The sequence below is a fragment of the Uloborus diversus genome, chromosome 5 (assembly GCF_026930045.1).
Source record: "Uloborus diversus isolate 005 chromosome 5, Udiv.v.3.1, whole genome shotgun sequence".
In the NCBI taxonomy this organism is placed as follows: Eukaryota; Metazoa; Arthropoda; class Arachnida; order Araneae; family Uloboridae; genus Uloborus; species Uloborus diversus.
Window position 1 is genome coordinate 53,149,036 of NC_072735.1, and position 21,884 is coordinate 53,170,919.

A 21,884-nucleotide genomic window follows, 5' to 3' on the forward strand; every position below is an offset into this window, starting at 1 on the left:
GGACTCAGCACACCTCAAAACGTTCGAATCCGTCAAAATTCGAAATTCGAAAATTTGCACGAATCCAATACTTTCTTCTATATATTAGATATAGAAGAAAGTAAAAATTACTATTCACTTATTTCTTTCAATGGTTCGTAATGTCTCTTCTCATCAGTTGCTTGTGTATACGCTCCTGTTATCATTCTGTATAATTTGGAGTTTTATTCAGTAAATTGCGATATTTTCTCCTCCAAAAAAATTGAAGTTTGCAACGCCCCTACATTACTCCAGATCTCTACTACTTAATGGCATCTCTAAACCATTTGCCTGGCCGCCTGTATATAACGGTACCTAGTCATACCATAATATGGACGACTGCTGATGGCTCTGAACCCAAGTCTCGACGCTCATCGAGGGCTTTTAAATAATCAATATAGGATGATATTGATCTCAAGAGAGTTTCATTCGTGTTTGATTTCAAGGAACGTTTGAGCTTCAGCGACGAATTCCGATTTGATTTCGGTACTGATGACCAAGATCTTCAGTCCCAAGCAAGGGGGTAATCACAGTGCGTTAATCCTAAGACGATATGCTAAGAAGCAGGAAACTGTGGAGAAGTGGAAGAAATCAGTGAACCAATGGTCTTGTAATACATCCCTGATTACTAGGCAAAAGACACTGTTACTGGTAAGACTGCATGTTAGCTATAATTATAGGAGTAATCTGCTTCGGCTATCATTTTTAGTTATCTTGCAAGGTTTTCTAAATGCTCCCATGTAGACTGATAATATTTTGTCAAAGATGGTATTGTAACATGCTATGTTGTCTTCCAAAAACTATTTATCAGCCACAACATGCATGAGTCTTGTCGTGACGTCTGTAAAGAGCATAGTGTGTCTTTGTGGCTTAACAGATCATCAGATCGTAATGTATCCTAATCGTGATCAAAATATTTTGAGTAGGATACGAATTAAGGCTGCTGAAGCCATTTTTAAACACGCTTTTATTAGCTTACCTGTATGTATGTATGTATGTATGTATCTTGTAACGGAATCTTGCAGCTCAAATTTCGCCCACTTCCTGCGATCGAATTCTTTTGAAATTTGGCACGCGACCTCAGACCCGAAGACAATGCAATATTCTATAATCAAATTAATTAATTAACTATTTTAATTGTTAGTTTCCTCCAATTTTAATCAATATTTCGGTATAAATCCAACAATGTGAAAAAGGAAAAATTTTAAAAAATACATTAAAAAATGCTCGCAAAAATTATTTTAAAACATCTACAAAAACCTTTAATTTTTCTGCATCAGACAAAATTTGTTCCAATGTTCCAAGGTAATTAGAACTTGAAATATAATTGTTTTTAACTAATTTCATGCCAAAATTTAGGTGAGCCTTCAATTGGAAATTCATTGCTGATCAGACCATTGTTGAACAAAACTTTTATTCAAATGCATCTCAAAATTTCAAAGTAATGTAGATATGATTTCCGCACACATACATCGATGACTGAGATGGATTAGCTTTTTTGGGGCAAATTTCACGAATATAAAAGATTTTGAACAATGTTGAAATGAATATTTTTTCGTAAAACAAGTTAAACTAAAAAGAAGAAAAAAAAAATAATAGTTTAAAAAACTAAAAAAACACGCTTTCGTAGCAAAATGAACTAAAAAGTGAAAAATAATCTTTGGATGATAGTAGTTGACCAATAACTTAACTTTAATGTAATACCAAAAAAAAAACGTGGGGGCTTCTTATCAGTTATCTTGAATTTCTTCCATTTGTTGTCCATGCAAAAATGTAAATAGACAGCACCCCATGGTTTTTTGTATTACATTAAAATTAAGTGATTGGTCAACTATTATCATCCAAAGATTATTTTTCACTTTTTAGTTCATTTTGCTACGAAAGCGTGTTTTTTTTAGTTTTTCAAACTATTATTTTTTATATATTATTTCAGTAGTCTGTTTTTTTGTTTCTACGCGAGAACTTCCTCAATTCTTGATCGATTTCTTTGATTTACACCTCATTTTAAAGCTTATCGTGCAACGAAAAAATAGACCCACGGTCTAAAAATTGTTTTTTCTTGCAAAAAAAAAAAAAAAAAACGTTTTAAAGCACCGGATTGAATTTTTCGGTAAAATTTATAAGTTTAACTTGCGCTGTGACCGACAGAGCTGAATAGCTCGATCGGCAGAGCGTTCGAATAGTAAGCAGAAGAATGAGTGTTCGGACCCGACCCGGACGATCTGCATTAAAAAATTAAACAAATATCGCGCATGCATGAATACATGAAAACTATAAATAACACAAGTGAGGTAATAAATGTGATAGAAACGCTCATTGCTGGAACACAATTTTCCAATTTCTTGCGTCGCTTTCGGCGAAAAAAAAATTACAATTAACCAGTTTTTTATTATTGCTTTTTTCTAAATGAAGATTAAAAGCACCCGACTTAGTTGTTCGGTTTTATTAATACGTTTTTTTCGGTAGAGCGTTCGGCTATAAACTAACTGAACTTCGGACCCGCCCGGGCTGTCCCACATAATAGCTAATTTTGATTAATATTACGCATTACATGTACTCATACCATACAACAGATAACACATGTAAGGCAATAAAATAAATGCGACGGGAATGCTACTTTTCATTTTGACTCCTTTATGCAGGCTACACTTATTATTCAGATAAGTTGACTATTTACCGAAGGGTGTTCTTTCTTTTTTTTAAGCTTTGATTCCGTTCAGACCACTAAACATAATATAAGCATAAAAAGTATTAGATTTAAAAATTCAATTCTCAAGGGAATCCTTTTTGATCAGAAAAACTATCATTGTATGCTGAAATGTATATATTTCTCATAGCAGTGTTCGACCTTTTGTATAAATGAAAAAATACTATGCCAAATTGAAATTACGAGTTTCACCCAGCAAACCTTTAACTATTTATTCGAATACGATGTAAAACATTAAAATTATTATGAACTTTATTACTAAGAAATCATTGTCTACTCCTCTGCTTTCGAGGGGGGATGCATTTTGTCTACGTTCGAAAAATTACACTTAAAAATTGGACTCAATTCAACAGGCTTTGGTTTTGAATTTTATAAGTTGGATTAAAAGAAAAACATGTGCTGGCATTCAAGCCGTAACGGTTAAAGCAGCCTGCTATGCGAAATTGAATCATTTTTCAAAAAATAAAACATTTATTTTCAATCTAATTTATTATTTTTCTAAAATGTTTGTTTCAATCGCTACGCGAGATCTTCCTCACTCCTTAATCAAATTTCCATGTTTTACGAATAATTTTAAAACGTATCATGCTGGCTAATGGCAAAACATGGAAGAATGGTCTTTCTTTCTTTTTCTTTCTTTCTTTTTTTGGCAAAACGCTTTATTTGCTGTTTTTTTATTACACATTGCTTCAATGAATAGCATTCGAAAACGAAGGCGCAAATGCTCGGTTGGTTGGAGTGTCGTGCTGTTATTCAGAATGGCGCCAATTCAAATCCGTGCCAATAAATCTCTCTTTTTTTTCCGTCAGATGTTCACATAGGTAGGACTGTATTTGCCACAACCCGTTTTTCCACATGCACAATTACTGCTTTTTCTCGAGTCACTCAGTCACACTTTTAATGATAATTATTTTTGCATTGAAAATACGTACAACCAAAAGGTGAGTGATGATCACATTATCACAACGTTGTATTTAACGAGGTTTTTTGGCTGATGCCTTCAAATTACATGCCTTTTAGGCGTTTACTTTTTCGATTCTTCTTCATAATGTTCTTTCTCTGAAATTTTTAAACAGCGAAATGCCACATGAAAGGATTCGAAGCACAGTGCGGAGTTCCGCACGGGTCGACTAGTTTATAAGTATTATCGAACTACGTAGTTGAGCTGTTGCTATGGTTTTGAAATATTGAATCAAGATTAGTAAAATAGTACATACTTTACTTGTCCCACAAAGTATTGACTTGTATAGTTGCCAGGGGGCTTTACAACGTACTTAAATTAACATTAAAATTATTCTGTTAACAGTGTTAACAGAATAATGTAACATAATTAACATTATTCAGGTAGCAGTGAAAAATTGCTTTTTTTTCCAATTTCTTTCTTTGTCTCTTGCCTGAATTTGTAATAAAATGCTCTTCGGAAGAAACACACAACGCAATGTACATATTTGGTTTTATGTTCGTGTCTGAATTTTTTCTGGGTGCATATTTTTTGCTTGCAATAATATATAAATAACAGATTTTTTTTAAAAATACTAAGCACTTTTCAAAATGCATTCAAAAGGACAAAATAACTTTTTAGGGTCAGAAAGGGCGATTTCAGTATTCCTTTAGTTTTCGAAAATTCCAAGAAAATGACACCACATACGAATAAAAGTGCGGCTCAAGTCATAAAGAGAATTTCTTATCATTATCTAGCTTCCAATCATAACTTTGAGTGTTGAAACATGCATAATTTTCTTGTTGGGAAAGTTTGCTTTGAAATGACTAGAACCGCACTTTTCTTCGTTTGTGGTGTCGTATTCTTAGAATTTTCGAAAACTAAAGGAATACTTAAATTGCCCTTTCTGACCCTGAAAAGTTATTTTGTCCTTCTGAGTGCATTTTGAAAAGTGCTTAGTATTTTTTAAAAAATTCTGTTATTTTATTCTTTTTAGTGTAAATGTATTTCAGAAACAATAATTTTGCCATCACGAAACTTCACCTTATTTTTACTTTCTTCTATATCTAATATATAGAAGAAAGTATTGGATTCGTGCAAATTTTCGAATTTCGAATTTCGACGGATTCGAACGTTTTGAGGTGTGCTGAGTCCATTTCGACCATTTTTGGAAAATGTCTGTCTGTCTGTGTGTGTGTGTGTATGTGTGTGTGTGTGTATGTATGTGTGTCACGTCTGTGTGTGACCAGTTTTTTGTGGCCGCTCTACAACAAAAACTACCGCATGAAATCGAACGAAATTTAGTACACATATGTGCCCCTATGTGAACTTGTGCCCATTAGTTTTTGGCGCGAATTCCTCCAAGGGGGGTGGAGCAATTCGACGTTTTTCGAGTTACGCGTGCTTGCTATTCCTCAGGAAGTAACTGGCGGAATCAAACAAAATTTGGTCCATATGTTGGTATTAACAGGAACAGGTGCTGATTCAATTTTGGTGTCAATAACTCAAACGGGGGTTGAGCTATAGAACGTTTTTTGTCGTCAATTGTGACTGCTGTATCTCAAGAAATAATGAACGGAATGAAAGAAAAATTTATCGGCAAGTAGCCCTTAGTGGGTATAAGAACTGATTTTATTTTTGTGTCAACAGCTAAAAAGGGGGTAGCGCAATCACCCGTTCTTTTTTTCCATTTTGAGTGCCCTATCTCAAGAAGTAATGCTACGTTCTGGTTGAAATTTGGAATATATGTGAATCCATATGTAAACAGGCTTTGGTTCAATTTTGACGCCAATCGCTCCAAAAGGTGTTAATTTTTTTTTTTTTTTTTTTTTTGCGAATAAAAATATTTTTATTAATGCAACAATAAGAAAGATAAATCGTAATAGATTGTCGTCTGCGTATTTCTCGTGATTTTAATTGTATGGAAATGATAGGAAATATTATCTCAATGATTTAAAATTTTTAACTGTTGCCATCTTATGTTTGTTAACAAATAAAATATTTGTAATTAATTCAAGCAAGGCTTTTAAAATAACTTTCAATTTTCGCTCTTTGCTTTGCTTTTGCAATAATTCAGACATTGGGATAGTCGTCAAGTTTTTGCATGTGTAATTTTTTTTTGTTGGGAATATTGCTTCCTCGTCAAGCATGGGGAGGGATCAGAATTATAAGAAAGATATAGAAGAAAGTTTCGTGATGGCCACAACATACTAGTTTCATATGAATTCTCGGTACTAAAAGGGAAAAAAACCTATACCTACGTGTCCAAAACTTTAAGCAGTTGGCACTAAAATTTAATCCTTGTTCTTCTCTAGGATTTATACTTGCTAATTTCATGTTTGCTTCAGAGAAGCCTCGATTCAAAATTTTCATTATGATTGGTTTTTAACATTACTGTTGCAAGGCAACGAAATTTGTAAGAATGAGTTTTAATTTAAACACTAGCTGACCCGGCCACGCGTTGCTGTGGCTAAGGTTTTTGTTGTATTTCATTGTAGTAAATTATTTAAGCGGTAGGTGAAGGCTCATGGGGACCGTTTTTTTTTCTTGTTTTACATAGATGCTAGTAAAATATATTTGTAAAAATTGCGGATTTTTACCTGATGGCGGTAGAAGGCTCCCTATGAGATGATATATTTGCCCTTCTACTTTAAATGTAGGCATAAAATTTCCTTCCCTAATTTCTTTTGCGCCAAAAGATGTCATTTGAAATAGGTTGTTTTATCTACGTATGTTGGCTAAAAAATGTGCAGACAATGAATGATTATTTTTCAGCAGATTTTTTATTGGTTGTGGTGGTTCCTGAATATTGAGGAGAATAACTTTTCCAGAGGCACAGCACATACCGTTCGGCTCATCAGCCCACTTTTTGGCAGAGCAATGAGAGCAAGTTTTACTCATTCCTCCAATTTGAATAGTGATTTGATGAGCATATTAAATTTGTGGATTGTAATTAAAAGCTGATCTTCGACTGTGAGCTAAAATGTGGTTACGCACTTCAGTCGTTGATATTCGTTGCCTTTCCCTCTGTGACATAAGTCGCTGTAGACGCTCAGTGTCTTCTATATTAGCAATAACGGGAGTTGCTGTAGGGATGGCTATTGCAGTCTACTTGGAAATGCTAGCAGTGGGAATAGCAGTTGGGGCTTGTTGTCTAGTTTCTGCGGCAATCGTAAATTATTGTAATCAGCCTGTTTGCGAAGCGCGTGCCTGCGATGTTCTAGCATTTTGTTCGGCAAGTCTCAAGGATCGTTCAGCGCTAGACTCCCTCGCGCGAGCACGTGAGGTTCTGGCATTTTTATCATCAAGACGTTGCGAACGTTTAATGCTCGTTGCTCGATTCTCCAGCTCTCGATTGTGAAGCATACTGCCTTTGACTTGCAAGGCGATTGACATTTTCTTCTGAGGATTCCGTAAGACGACGTATTTTGGCTCTCCTCACCGTGAACGTATGCTTCGTAACTTGAGATCTTCCTCTTTTGGGCATTGTTACCGCATCAAAAAACGTTTGTAAGACGACGTATTTTGACTCGCCTCGCCATGGACAAATATTTTGTAAGCTGAGATCTTCTTCATTTACGCACAGTTACAAAATAAACACAAATTTACAAAATAAACAAATGTTGCCAAATTACAAAAAAAAAAAAAAAAGCATAGGCAAATAATAAAAGTAATTACTAGTCTCTGGTTTAAACAAGACATTAATGTGTTGTCCTTCAGAAAAATAAATACAATTGTTGCCAAACAACTATTTGAAGTTAAAACAAATTACAAAATTAAACCCATGAAAAAATGCAAAATAAAGGTTTTTCAAAATTTCATAAAAGATACAAAAATTGCTCTATCTGCAAAATTGTTTTTTTTTTTTCATCATAGTTAAAATAAAATTTCCTACATTTTAGTACAAAAATTTTTTATCTGGCGCAATTGGTTAGGGGTCTGTTGGGTAAAAAGCACTAAAGATCACATAAAACATTACATAACTTTTTAAAACTAATTATTTTTGAAATAAATTATACCCTATTATAATTCCTGATAATGTAGCTTTCTAATGGTGAAAAAAAATGTAGCTTTCTAATGGTTAAAATCGATCCGGTAGTTTTAGAGCCTATACGATACAAACACACAAACAAATCTTTCCTCTTTATAATAGTAGTATATATTTAATTCGCAACTCCAATAAACTATAGGGGGCGCTGCAGCCACTGTCTAATGGCGGATGAAAAAGGTAAAACAAACAGATGCCGTAACTTATAACTTGCTTTGAAGCTTAATGATTGACAGTAATATTTCATTGTGTTTGTGGGAAACTTTCTTTTCTATTTCTCTGAAATTACATTGCACCACAAACTCTGAAGATTGTAATTTTTGCCAAAGAAAACGCGTGGAACGGAATGTTTTACCCTTTTCTTTAGTATTGTTAATCACCGCAAGTAGCGTATTCGAGCTCTGGAGTTGCAAATGGGGAAATTACATGAAATTTGCTATTTTCCATCCTAACCGAAATAATAATTTTATTTCTGAATTTTAATTTTTCAGCTTTAAGTTATACCCTAAGATTAAGAAGCAAATCATTTAGTGAAATTCTGAAGTCTCTAAGCGATCTAGTTGCTGAAATGTAAGTAAAACCAGACCTCAGATTACAACGTGACAAACAGGCCAAGTATAATAAAAGTGCTTAAAAAAGCTAATAACTTGAATTTTTATTCCTTATTTTGATCATATCATTAATCGTCAAATCACCTACATTATCTAACTCTTTTTAATTTCTGTTTACAATGAAGCAGACATGGACGTTGTATTCCATATACAACAAGAAAATTTTTGCAGTTTGTAATGATGAAAATTTTAGACTTATTTAAAATACAGTACCTTAACAATCACTTGCATTTCAGCGTTCATCAATAATTTGATTGAAGCGCCCAATTCACCCCTGCTTTACTACTCTGGATACGTGCCTAAGGGAAATGGCGGTGCATGCGCGCCTGTTGGCAACACTATCATCATCAGCCATGGCAACGACGACTCGCCTGCACCCATGGCCTTGTATTTGGTGTCAATGCTTCGAAGCATTACCCGCGCCCTTGGAGCTACTGACACTGGCACTGGATGCTCAGAGGGCGATCTTCCGAACCCAATGGAACTGGTGAAGAAACATCTTATGGAAAAAGAGATTGAAATTGTCAAGACGTACGGGATTTTCACAGCTTGCAATATGCTTGAAATGGAAAAGACGGCACTGAAGTCGAGTAAGTCGGTTCAGTATTCATTTAGTAAACACATTGAGCATTTGCTTGTTTGTTGTTTTTACTGCTTTGAACGTTTGTGTTGCAGTTGGAGTCGGGAGTCGAAGACTGTATAATTCCAAGAGTAAGAGTCGGTCATTTTTTCTCCAAATCCGCAACTCTTCCATGACTAAAACCCTAGATTGTAGCTTAAGTAGTGGCATGTCCACCATCCTGGGGTTAAATGCCGCTTTCTTCCTATATCTGTCATAATAAAGTACAGTGTTTTGCTTCTTAATTGTGGATTAACAAAGAGTTAATAAAAAACTGCAATCAAAAAGCAAAACACGCTACTTCACCAAAACAGAGAGAGGAAGAAAGCATCGGCGGACGTGACGCTTCTTATTCTAGGATTCAAGGTTTTTGCCAGGACTGCGGAGTCAGAGTCGTGAATTAGAAGTCGCACTGATTTTAGAATAAAACAGTTAAAGTCGTCATCGGAGCTAAAGTCAAATATTTCCCTCCAATTTAGAAACCCTGGTTACAGCTAAACATTTTTCCAAGTTCACATTTTGCCGAGAAGCAGACTTTGCCTTTGTTGTAGGAGTAATGGGTAATTATCGGTTACAAGAGACCATGAAGTCAAGCATGTCAACATGTAAGAACAATGACGAAATTCGTGACTATTTGTTGCTCAGTTCTGGCAGCATTCTTGCTGACATCAATTAGGGAAAGCATTTTCTAAAACGAGGTCCTGATAACCGATAAATATATTATAATCTGGCATAACAACTTCTCGTATTTGGAGAGGGCACTATGTTGTGGTAGCTCAGTGGTAGAGTTTCCCATTTGGGCAAGTCACTACTGTAATAGGAACAGGGGATACTCGAGGTGATGTCGATAAATAGCAGTATAAATGCTACTTGAAGTAGTAGCGTCATTTGTTGTGGAGAAGTATATTCATAATGGCGGTTATTTGATATTACTCAGCAAGAAGCAAGAATTTTGCATTCTTTGGCAAGAATTTGGCCGACATGATCCTGTTCGACTACAAAAACTATTCACGTTGTGAAGACACTGTGCAGGGTTTTCCTTACATTCATATCAGAAAATCCCTGGGTAGTTGCAAGTTTGAGTGCTAAAACGCTTTAGAGACTCTTATATGGACGCTCTCAAATGTGTCAAATTTTTAGCGTTGTAACGTCTGAGTTCGGTCCGACGTTTTTGTTTTCAGTGCAGTACCCGTGGCTCTAAAGTTGGATACCCAAACATGTTTTTTTTTCTATCCGGAACAGAATCTTGTCGGCCAAATTGGAACCGAGTGAGAAGTTCTTGCGGAGAGGTGATCAAAAATCACCATGCTCTTCTACAACTCACGACGATGCTCACCTTTAATACTGCTCCAAATGGCACGTATACTGCTATCTATCGGTACCACTTGCCTCCGTACCACTTGTCTTGGTACCACTTACCTCCGTATTCCCACTTCAACTCACACAGTGCCTTCTCCAAATACGGGATGTTAATTGATTGTGGTTTTCTCACCAAAATTTTGAAAGTCTATTCTCGTTCTTATATTTTTAACATGGAATTAAACATGTATTTTTTGACAGTTCCCTCTCAAGGTCCTTATTATTTATAAAAAAAACTTTATAAATAAAGTTGATTCTGGGGAACAGGAGTCATTTCGGAGCCTCAGAACCAAAGTAACGTAAGTCACATAATCCTTACTTTACAAAAAAGCGGAATAACGATCGCTTTGTGCATGCAAAGGATTGGACTTGCGTTCTTTTACCACTGTTAAATTATTAGAAAGAATATCTTTTTAGGATTACGTTCATACGGCTGAATGCAGAACAGCATTCAACATACTATGCTCTAATAAATGAAAAATTGCAATTTTTGGACTTACGTCAGTCTAACTTTGTGTTACAGATTTGTAGAAACAAGAAACCCAACGAGTAGCGCAATATCACAGCTCGTGGTTGGAAAACGTTTTTTGTTTTCAAGGTATCAAAATTCAAATTAATTCATTCCTTTTTATTTTCTTACCTCAGCTTGTATAAAAGAATACTTCAACTCTTCGTGCGGAGACGCCATTGTCGACGACGATGAAGAATGCGACTGTGGTCCACCCTACGTGTGCGAATCTTTGGATCCGTGCTGCACACCTCCCGTGCTCACTCAGCAGGGGTCTTTTGAGGACCAACTAGCGGCTTACAAGAAAGGTTGCAAATTGCGTCCGAAGAAAGATTGCAGTCTCACCGATTCTTGCTGTTCCGACTGCAAAATATGGAAAAGGAAGAATAAGAAGGTATGATTTCATGTGATTACAAGGTGATTATAATTTATGTTCAGATTACAAAACGCTTTAATTTAAAAACTACTTGTTAGAATGACTTGAGATTTCACCAGAACAGTCGTGATTCCATCGGAATTTGTTTGGTTAAGAGAAAGAAAATAGCCTCCAAATCTGCCGCGTTAAGCTCGGAAGTGTAGTGTTGTTCGCAAGAAAGATATAATAGATTTCAATGGTTTCCGAACAATTGATTAGTGTTTACAGCAAAAAAAGAGGAAAATCTTGACCCCGGAGAGATGGCGGATGACTTTAAAGCGGAATCATCTTTTTCAAATGTTAGAATCAGCCAGAAAGCGCCAAGTAGTAAGAGGTGCTTTCTCGATGATCCTATCTACAACAAAATAATAACAAACACCCTATCACAAATGGTGTTTCTGCTTTAAGTTCATACGCCATCTCTTCGTGGTCAGGCTTTTGTGACGAGAGAAAAGGTGAAACACGCACCTTACAGATGAGTAATGCATGGTGATTTGACATACCTTCCACCCTATTCTGCAACTAATTTTTAATTTAAACCGCAAAATGGCATGTTCCACATCAAATCAGAGGTTATCTGTGCTGATTGTGTGAATGTGGTGAGTATGTTAGGTCTTAGGAATTAGCATACCTCCAAAAAAGCAGTTTGAACCCCAGTTGCGCCATTTAACGGCAGATTTTGGATTTTTATGTTTTTTTTTTTTAATTAGTCAAATATGTTCCCATGGCTTCACGACTGTTCTAGTGAAGCATCAAGCCCTTCTGACTGGTAGTTTTTAAATTAGATCAGTTTGAAATCTAGACTCGAATGACTATAATCACCATATACATCACTTTAGGGGGGGGGGGGCTGGTTTGTCTCAAAAAAATCTCATATTTTAGTAAATAGGGAAAATTCTGTTAATTCTTAATCTGTAGCTAGATTTAACTGGATACAGAATTGGATTCGACCAGAACTTAAATTTAAATCTGAAAGTCCCATTACTAACCTAGTAGCTCTCCTTTGAACCTTTACTAATAAATAAATATCCTTCACCTTCTTGAGATGAAGAGACATAAACTGAACAGTGTACTCCAAATGAAACCTTACCAAACTTCCGTATAAAGGCAGAGAAACATCATCAGAAAATATCAATTTAAAATAGATCTGTTGATAAATCAAGGTATTCTATGAACCTAGTTACTTGATATATACTGCACAAATGACTAAACTTGAAGTCCTGATTTATTAGGACACTCAGATCAACACATTTTTCTGCTTGATTCATGACTGGTCCCTGTGAATAATAACTTGTGTTCCTTGTGTGCTTATTTGCAGCCTAAATCAGTGATTCTCAATCTGTTCAATGCTGAGGACCATTTGGTACCCTTCTAAACCCTGAGCAGACCATTTACGAAAGAAATAATATTTTTACAAAAATTAAAAACAAAATACCAGGTGAAATGAGAGGAATCGAAAAATTTTCTTTATAAAATTTAATTACAACTATAAAAATGATATATATTAATTTTCATTAACTGTTCGCAGACTACATGAAAATTTCCCGCGGACCACGAGTGGTATACTGACCACAGGCTGAGAAATACCGGCCTAAATGAAGCATTTGGCATTCCTCAACATTCATTGCTATACAGTCGACTCCCGCTATACCGCGATTTTTCACCAGTAACGAATTCTATACCTAACGCGAATTTCTCACCTGCAACGCCAAAATTTTCGGAAGGAAATCACGAAGCGTAAGTTTCGGCTTTGTTTGTTGGCTACTAAAAACATTTTGTTTCCCCCCCCCCCCCCCGTGAATGAACCTTCATCCCTTTAACATCACTGACACCGGAAGTTCCGACCCGTACTAGTCTGGACATCGCTTTATTAGTGTATTTAAATAACTACTCCTCAGTTTTTTATTTTTTTCATTCTAAATGCGAAAGTTGAGAAAATTTAAGGACTCCTAAGAGCTCTGTTTCATTGTGCTTGAACAACTAAAAAATGCCTCGAAGGTTACACGACAAATAGGTTTGAGTGAATCATATGTAATTATCAGTCCAGAAAAGGAAATCCGTAAAATAAAAGTTCGCTGAGTAAACAAAATGCAAAAATTTTGAAAATGAAAGCTGCTGTTGTATTGTGGATTGAAGAGACCAGGAAGAAGGATGTTATGATAGATGGAAACGTTATGAAGGAACTAGCGAAGCAACTGCACAGGAATATACTAGAATAACGATTTAATTAAGCAGCATAAATCATCATCTTCCTTTTTTAAGTTAAAAATGTTATTACTGGATCTACTGTACCGAATTATTATAGTTTATTATTTTATTATTACTACGTACTGTACGTACTGATCTGTTTAAAATTTCTCTTTCCCACACTGTTAAAAATTCAGGAAGATTTTCTGGTAATTGTTACTGTAAAATGGCGGACTAACGCATCACTGATTTTTACGGTAATTTATACCGCAGAAATAAGCGATCCCAGCGCCAATTGGTTGCTGTGGCCTACCAAGGAAACCGTAAAATTTTACAGTAACATTTGATTTTTACGGTAATAGTTACTGTCAACATGGATGCCAGTAACAATTACCGTAAATTTTCCGGAAAATTTTTAACAGTGCATGGATCTTTGATTTTGTGCATCGTAACAGTATTTTATGTTGAATAAAACAGCGTTTTTTTCTTAAATACGGTAAAATTCAGTGCTGGTGCTTTATGTAAGAAACGGTAATGTATAGTTAAGAAATAGTTTCAAACAGCTTGAGGTGGTGTTTACAAGTATCTGAAATAATTGGGTATGCTAATGAAAATTTGTATATATTGCCTTTTCCACAACGCGAAATTTTGACTTACGCGAGGGATCTTGGAACGCTCCCCTCGCATAAGTCGGGACACGACTGTACCCCCACTTGACTACTCTACTTAGAAATGTAATCTAAACGCTTTTGAAGCTGTTTCAGTTGTTCTTCACTTTTCTCAATCCCATAACTTTGACATCAACAACAAAGTTATTAATATTCTCAGGAATATTTTCACTAATACTATTCATAAGTATAATGAACAGGACAGGCCCTTAAACTGAACCTTGAGTAGCCCCGCTTAAAACATCACTTCATTTAAAATGATTTTCCCTAGTAACTACTCTTTGTTACCTTCCAGTCAGTCAGTTTCTAATATAAACTATAGCTTTCCCTCCTATTCCAATATCAACCAATTATCTGAGGCAACAACAGTTATATTTCCATTAAAAAGTAAAATGAGGACATAACATGGTAACGCCGAAAACGATATATAGTTTCTAATTCGTGTCCTAACAGCTCGAACAGAGTTGCTAGATCGAACGTTTCCCTAGTAGCATGCACGGTGGGGAGATAGTTGGCGAAAGGTGGCTAACGGTAGAAACCGGAGGGGAATGGTAGGTCGGCAACGAACGATGAGCCAACTATGGCCCTTCAGTTTCTGGGCATCGTTGAGCCAACCGTGAATATTTTCGATGGGCCATTGTTGGGAAATAGTTAGGCACTGTAGCTGATCGTTGGCCCTTCGTTGGCAAATGGCTGGTTGGGTAACGGTTGCCAAAGCGGACATTGCCTACCGTCGGCCAACCATAAGCTCCACCGTTGACCAACCATGTCCAACCGATATGTTTTTCTAGGGTTATTACTATTTGAGTGAATTCAATATCGTGAGAAGTTTAGCAAAGAAAAAAAATTAAAAGTGGCATGATAGATGGATTTCAATGAGATTCAAGCTACTGCAATTCGGTTTTGGCGCAATTGAACTTTTTCTCGTTAAATGTGACTTTTATGTATCAAAGGGTAATACAAGAAAACCTCCAAACGTTATTACAATTACATGAAAGAAACCTGATATGATCGGCCAACTATTTGGCGAGAACTGCATACAGGATTCTCCTCTATAATAATTATATGTTTCTGTGTTGTGCATGAAAGATATACAATGATCTTTCGTAATGGTCACATGTACTAGTTTTGAAATCGTAGTCTCATTGTAAGAATTTTAACAACATTGTTCTTTGCTTAAAAGATTAACGTCTTAGATTTTATTTTGCGTACTATCTTTTGTGTACTAACCTCCTAAAAAATCGTGGACAAATTCTGTCTGACGATCTGTGAAATTTGCAGACATATATTTCAATATCAAAATTTTTAAATGTTCGAATGCACCTTTCAATTAGAATCGCTTATTTGTGCATACCCATAATTTATCATTCTGCAAAATTTGGGACTCCATTCACCAAATTGAGATTTTTTGCCCTCACAAAAACTCAAGTTCGGGACTCCCTTATATGTGGGTGTTTGAGTGTCATTTTCTTTTTCTTTCTTTCTTTTTTTAAATTCATTTTGGAAAAAAAAAATTAACATTGAGTTTTACGGGGGGTTTTTTTCTTTGCGTTTATTATAAAAAATTGTCGCCAATTTTAAGAAAATTCTTCTTAATGTTTTTCTTTTCCCTCGATATTTCTCATTTCGATCCCTAATTGATGTTTGGCGTAAGATACAGCAAAAGAACACCACTAAGTAGCCATTCTAAACCGCGATAGTCAGAATTCTTGAATTTAAAGCTGTGTGTATCTGCAATTTAATAACAATTTCTTTTTTTTTCATGTAGAAACGTTGCTTCAGTGGCATAGGAATGTGCGACATTGCCTACTGTGACGGCAAATCTGCTAAGTGTCCAAAGGGGCCTGAAGCATCAGAGGGTCTCGCATGCTCCTTGAACGATAACACGACAGGTGAACCATTATTTTGCCAAGGAGGAGAATGCAAGCTGAGGCTGTGCGACTCTGCAAAACTGGAATCTTGCACGTGTGCCAGTTTGTCCGGATTTGAATGTCAAGTATGCTGCTTAAAAGATGGAAAATGTCAGACCTCCAGTGAATTGGGTTTGTTCGAAGGGAAGGCTTTTTTCAAACCTGAAGGAGCACCTTGTGTAGGAGGTATTTGCCTGTGAGTATCAATTTATGCTGATTCTTTAAATGACACTTTAGAACTGATATGAGTTGGTTGTAGGGTTAGTGCTTTATATGGTGGGGCTCTGCTAGCTAGTTGAGCAATGACCTTGACATATGTTTTCCTCGTTTTGGATAGTTCAGTGAAAAAGGAACGTGTTGTTGGAGCGGATTTGAGTTGAAATACATCGTCAATTACCCCTCCCTTTTACCAACAAAAGAGTGTGATTATTGTGAAGACAAATTATTGTAAAGGCCATATCACTGGGTTCACCGCACCTTCCACTATTTGTGGTCTAACCGTTTGGATGGGGCCCTGAAGATAGCTCTGTTATTTTGATACAGACAAGAAACCGAGCCAATACCTGGTCCAGCATCCCCAGAAGTATCGATTCACTTGGAGGACTTTGTGGTCACGATATATTCGAGGTGCCCAGTCAACAATAACGAACACGGAGGATCTTCGACTGGCTGACATCGAACCTAGGCCCCTTCGGTTACGAGACCGACGCTTTACTGATCAGCCAATAGTGAAGATCATGGCTCAACTGACCAGAGTCATACCATACAACGTGTTTTGTTTACAACTTGTCTGACATCGCATTTCAGTCAGTGAGAAGCAAAAGGATGTAGGGTAAAGGCACCAATTGCTAACACCACTCCAATTACTGACACATGCGCATTGTATCTTGATAAAATAAGCGGTTCAGGTCACCTAGGAATACAAAATCGGCGTCAAATCAATGACACAGTAATTTGCTACCGATTCTGGCCAAGCTCTAGTCTGCATTCATGATAAGGTGCTCAGGAATAAAGTTTTATCAGCAGTGTCTAGAGCAGCATTTAAAAGAAATCTGGAAAACGATAGTGAATAATTAGTGAGTGGAACATATGAACATGATGCTGAAAAAGAAATACATTTGACCCTTATTGGATGAGGTTATAAGAGGGATCTCACCAGCAATAGTGAAAGTGGCTTCAGAAAATGGCGGACTTGTATCCAGGGACAAAACAGCCACAGTGGTGTTCTCCGAAGAAACGATTACCTCGAATCCCACTGGTTCAAAACCTCATTCCAAAGGCGTTCAGGAAGCATTGTTGATCCAGGATCGATTCATCAGCGAAGATACCATAAAGTTATTTAAAGAATCACGACAAGGTACTGGTCATACTGAGGATTCATCTCTCTTAATGACTTTGAAAAGAACACGAAGGTGTTGCCTCATGGAGCTTGTTAGGAAAGGGATTTTGGACACATCTCAAGGAGAGCTCATTGACGATGCGCTCAGAGATGGGATGGGTAATGCAAACAATATCTTTCCAATCAGCATTCACTACTGGCAGGTGAAGATGCCATTGAATCCGCTCCATCCGAACCTCTCAAAGACTTTGGGAACTTCCTGCCCCCCCCCCCCCCTCCCGCTTCTCCAGCACCTCCAAAAACATCGACTCGGATGATCCACCCAGTTTAAATAACTGTAGTTAAATAACTGTAATAACTGCATCAATTGATAACTGTAGAAACTATTGTTCATAATGACCTCAATATACCAATGAAATCCAACCATTTTACAGAGCATGTTATAGAAGCCACCGTTCAAACTCAGGCAATTACGCCTGTAGAACCTAAAAAGTTACCAGTACCGAGTCTTTTCAAACGTGCTCTCAGTTGGCTAGAGCCTAGTAAAAAGACCGTGAAATCTCGCAACAGGGAGTTAATGCTAAGTGTTGTCTCTTCTGTTGAGTACAAAAATTATCTCAAGGCGAAACTTGATGAGAGAGCAAAAGAGGAACAAAAGAAGAAAGTGCGAGTGGCAAAAAAAGCTAGGAAAGATACAGAGAAAGGGAAGATTAAATTGTAAAAGGCAGCAGAAAGAGAAAAGAAGAAAGCAATGACGCAAGCAAAGAAGAAACTATTAGTGAAGAAAAAATCTAAGACTCAACCATAGCACTGTTAGACTCAGACATAGCAGGATATTTTACGAGTGTTTAAAGTTTGTATTTGTAGAATTTGATTAAATTGAAGAGTTCCTACCTTGTACTGTTACATAAAACATAGCTCAGAATCAGTAGGTCTCGACTCAGAATCAGTAGGTACTTGATTTGGGATTTCTTTGGGATTTTTTTAATGACCTAAGTACATTAGTTTTTCCATTTTAAAGTTGGAAATAAAATTAATTTGGTCCTGATACATGGTGTCAGTAATTGGTTCCTCACACTGTCAGTAATTGCTGCATGCATGTCAGTAATAGGAGAAAAAAAATGCATCCAAATTTTAAGCATAAAACTAATTGATTTATCGTTTTGATAATTTTGATGAGCGAAATGGAAAAAACCGATATTAGCCTAGTGGAAAAATTTTAAACTATGAGGATCGATTGATAAATACGGAAGAAAAAGTTGAAAAACCAAAAAACTCTAAAGTGTCAGTAATTGGCGCTTTTACCCTAAGTGGATTTTTCATATTTTTAATATAGGTGTTGCTAAATTCACGTCATAGGTATCATACAACACATTTTCTACGTCATGCTGTGTAGGCACACCTTTCAGGGTCTAGCACCACCTACTATCACCGCACTCTTCCCTCAAAACAAACGAGAGTTTCTTACAACATTTGTACTATAAAAATGGGGAAAACTTATTTTGGCAGTGTCGTAATGCTGTGATTAGGATCTGCGTAGTCTTCACAATGCTGCCAGGTAGGTTAGATTTGCACCAACTAGTTATTTCCGGATTTTTAAGTTTTACATCTACGCCCCTCTTTTTCTTGGAGCTTCATTTCTCATTCGTTGTCTCGTTTTCGTTTTTGTACCTCTCTCTCCTCAATAAAAGACACACAGGGGCGGACTGGACCACAGGGGCGGACTGGCCACGTGTGAGATGTGGAAAATTTCGCATGGGCCGTCCTTAACTCGGGTCGTTTTCTGTGCATTCAATGTGTACGTGCCGTTTTCCTCAATTTTATTTAAAAAAAAAAGTTCTTAGCTAGACCGGCCGTTCTTGTGTTGAGGGCTGCAGCCAGAACTGCTCTTTTCTTTTTTTTTTTTTTGTGGGGGTGAGGAGGGAGAGGAGGACAGTGGCTCCTTTTCCAACGGTCACTCTCAGGACGTTACTCTGTTCTTGCCAAACTATTACCGTATCTTGTTACGTAGGGAAAACGAAACAATGTCTTTGCTGGGTGGTCTTCGTCCGAAGCGAAGCCTTCAGGGTCCATGGGTCTCTCTCGTATCTGTTCGGGATTGATGTTTCCCGGAATTCTGGTAAGGAGTTTTATTGGGGGTGGGGATCTTTTTTTATGGCCATCTGAGACGATCTGAGACTGTCTGGGAAAAGATTACATTGAACCTTTTTCAAATGAAATAAGAGAAAGGCATCATCCTAAGAATAGAATGAATAGGAGCAAAACGTCTGCTAAAAAGGTTTTTTTTTTTTTTTTCGACTTTCTCAACCAATTAGATAATTTTGAGAACTCCTCAATTTCGTCTCCGAGGAAAAAAACGAGTCATTTGTTATACACCGTGTTGACTGCTCAATAGGATTGCTGTGTTTTAAATCCAACGGTGACAAGAATTTTTTTTAGGTAAGTTTAATACTTTTAATCACATCATCTGTTTTTTATTTATTTATTTTTTTTTTTGTCATCATCACTTTAAATAATAAGAACTTGAACTATCGGTTATAATTATAACAAATTGATGGTGTTACACAAAAATGGGTCAACCCACCAAGCAGTGCTTTTGACTAAATTGAGTTCTAAACTGAATTTCATGGCATATTAATAGAATTTGGCTTAAATCGTCTTTCTATCCCCGTAGTGTATCAGTTTATCTGCCAACCTATGTGAATAACTCATTATTTTTTTGAAAATTTTTGTTGGATAACTCATTTTTGTATTACACCGTCCAATTCATCTATTTTCGTTTAGCAAACATAAAATTTATAAAAGTACAAACAGTATAAATGTTTAAAACAGTGATTTCCAAAATTTTTTTATCCGTCGCCCCCCTTACCATTTTCCTTGAAAAAAGCAAATTTTAGAGCAACGTAAAATCGATATTAGGTATTTTTTGCATACGGTGAAACCTGTGTAAGTTGATCACTCGCGGTGCAGTACTTTGGTGGTCAACTTATAAAGGGCAGTAATGATTTTTCGAAATATTTTTTGTCATTTCTCGCACCGTGTATTCATTTTTCGAGGAATTCACCCTTATTACTCTTTCTGTTCAACTAACTTTCATTGTTTAACATTATTGAACGTGAAACCATAATTAAAAATACTATTCAAATAGTTTTATTATTTTTTCCTTGTTTTAAACTATATTAGACGCCGTAGTTTTAGAAATTCCATATGTGCCAGCTAATTTTCTCTGGCTTTCTCCTTTTTCAATTCATTTTAATATTTCATACTTTTTATTAATTTCAAGTTCAAAACTTTCTTTTTAAAGCCTTTTTATGTAACACTTACAGCCCAAAGAGCAACAAGCTCGACTCTCTCAGTTCATAATGGCAAAATTAAAATGTCCTATATCTTAATCCCTTGCAACCGAAATAAGCCAGAAGAGCTCTTTAGCAAGCCCATATCTGCGTATCCGCAGTGCGGGGGGCTCACTTCCTCAAGGGGGCTGACGGCCCTAGAAATTGAAGAAAAAAAGAAAGAAAACTAGCATTAAGACTTATTAACTTTACAAATAGACACTGGGCCCACTAGGGAGATGCCCTACTTATTCTGTTGCAGAGGGCCCAAAATATACAGATCCGGGCCTTAGCGCAATTCCAGTATTGCCACAACCTATTGTAACTGAAAGAAAATACTTCGTACTTTTCTACTGACACCTATTTTTATTGAACAAAGTACAAAAAGCTATCTCAAATTGAACAACAAATGAAAAACAAGTTTGGAGAATAAAGAGCAGCTTTATGCTGCTGTTTGGTTAGTAAAATGCTAGTCCGTCATCACTCATCAAAGCACTCATTAAAAACATTCTTGGAAAGCTATCAAATAATAATAATACTAATACAAAAATGATAAATTAATAAATAATAAAATAAAATAATTTACTGAAGAAAGTTTTAAAAAATAAACCAAGTGATAAACTTACAAAGGTTTTTTTTTACAATACTCCAAACCAAGTTTGGCGTACATTAGTGGTCAAGATAGACAGGTGGTCAAGTTACAGAAGTTTTCCTTCATTATAAGATAGGACTAATTCCGGTCCTGACAAAAGAGGTCAATATAGACATGTGGTCAAGTTACAAGGGTGGTCAACTCTACAGGTTTTACTCTACTTAATTTTAATTCAAAGCCTAAATACTGTACCAATTTTATCCACTTATTGTTACACACATTTTTTATGTTTTTTTTTTCGAGAGTAATTAATTTTTGAAGAGAGTTAATAAACTAAGATTATTAATATACTTCTCAAAGACAGCAGAACATTTTTCTCTCCCCCCCCCTTTTTTATGGTATAAAATTTAGGATTTGGAAGAATAAAAAACTTTGGCAGCTTAAACTTGAAGAAAAAAAAGAAGAGAGAGAGAGAAGGGTTTGTTCCGGTATCCAGAACCTGCCCTGAGTACAATTCGTATGCTTGTCCAAGATATGAGGATGTGCATGGCCCTCCTGAACTTAATTCATTTCTTTTTTAAACTCATGATTTTTTGTTTAACCCTTTCTCAAGAAAATTTAGAAGCTCTCA

At 36.2% G+C, this 21,884-nt stretch overlaps 1 protein-coding gene across 1 annotated transcript in view; it reads right to left on the reverse strand.

The window, feature by feature from the left end:
• Positions 1-10,990, reverse strand: part of LOC129222924 (serine--tRNA ligase, mitochondrial-like) — a 51,679-nt gene extending 40,689 nt beyond the window's left edge. Inside the window, exon 1 of the mRNA XM_054857485.1 lies at positions 10,943-10,990. Coding sequence (XP_054713460.1) covers positions 10,943-10,990 — 48 coding nt within the window. The remainder of the gene's footprint in view (positions 1-10,942) is intronic.
• Positions 10,991-21,884: the final 10,894 nt, after the last annotated feature.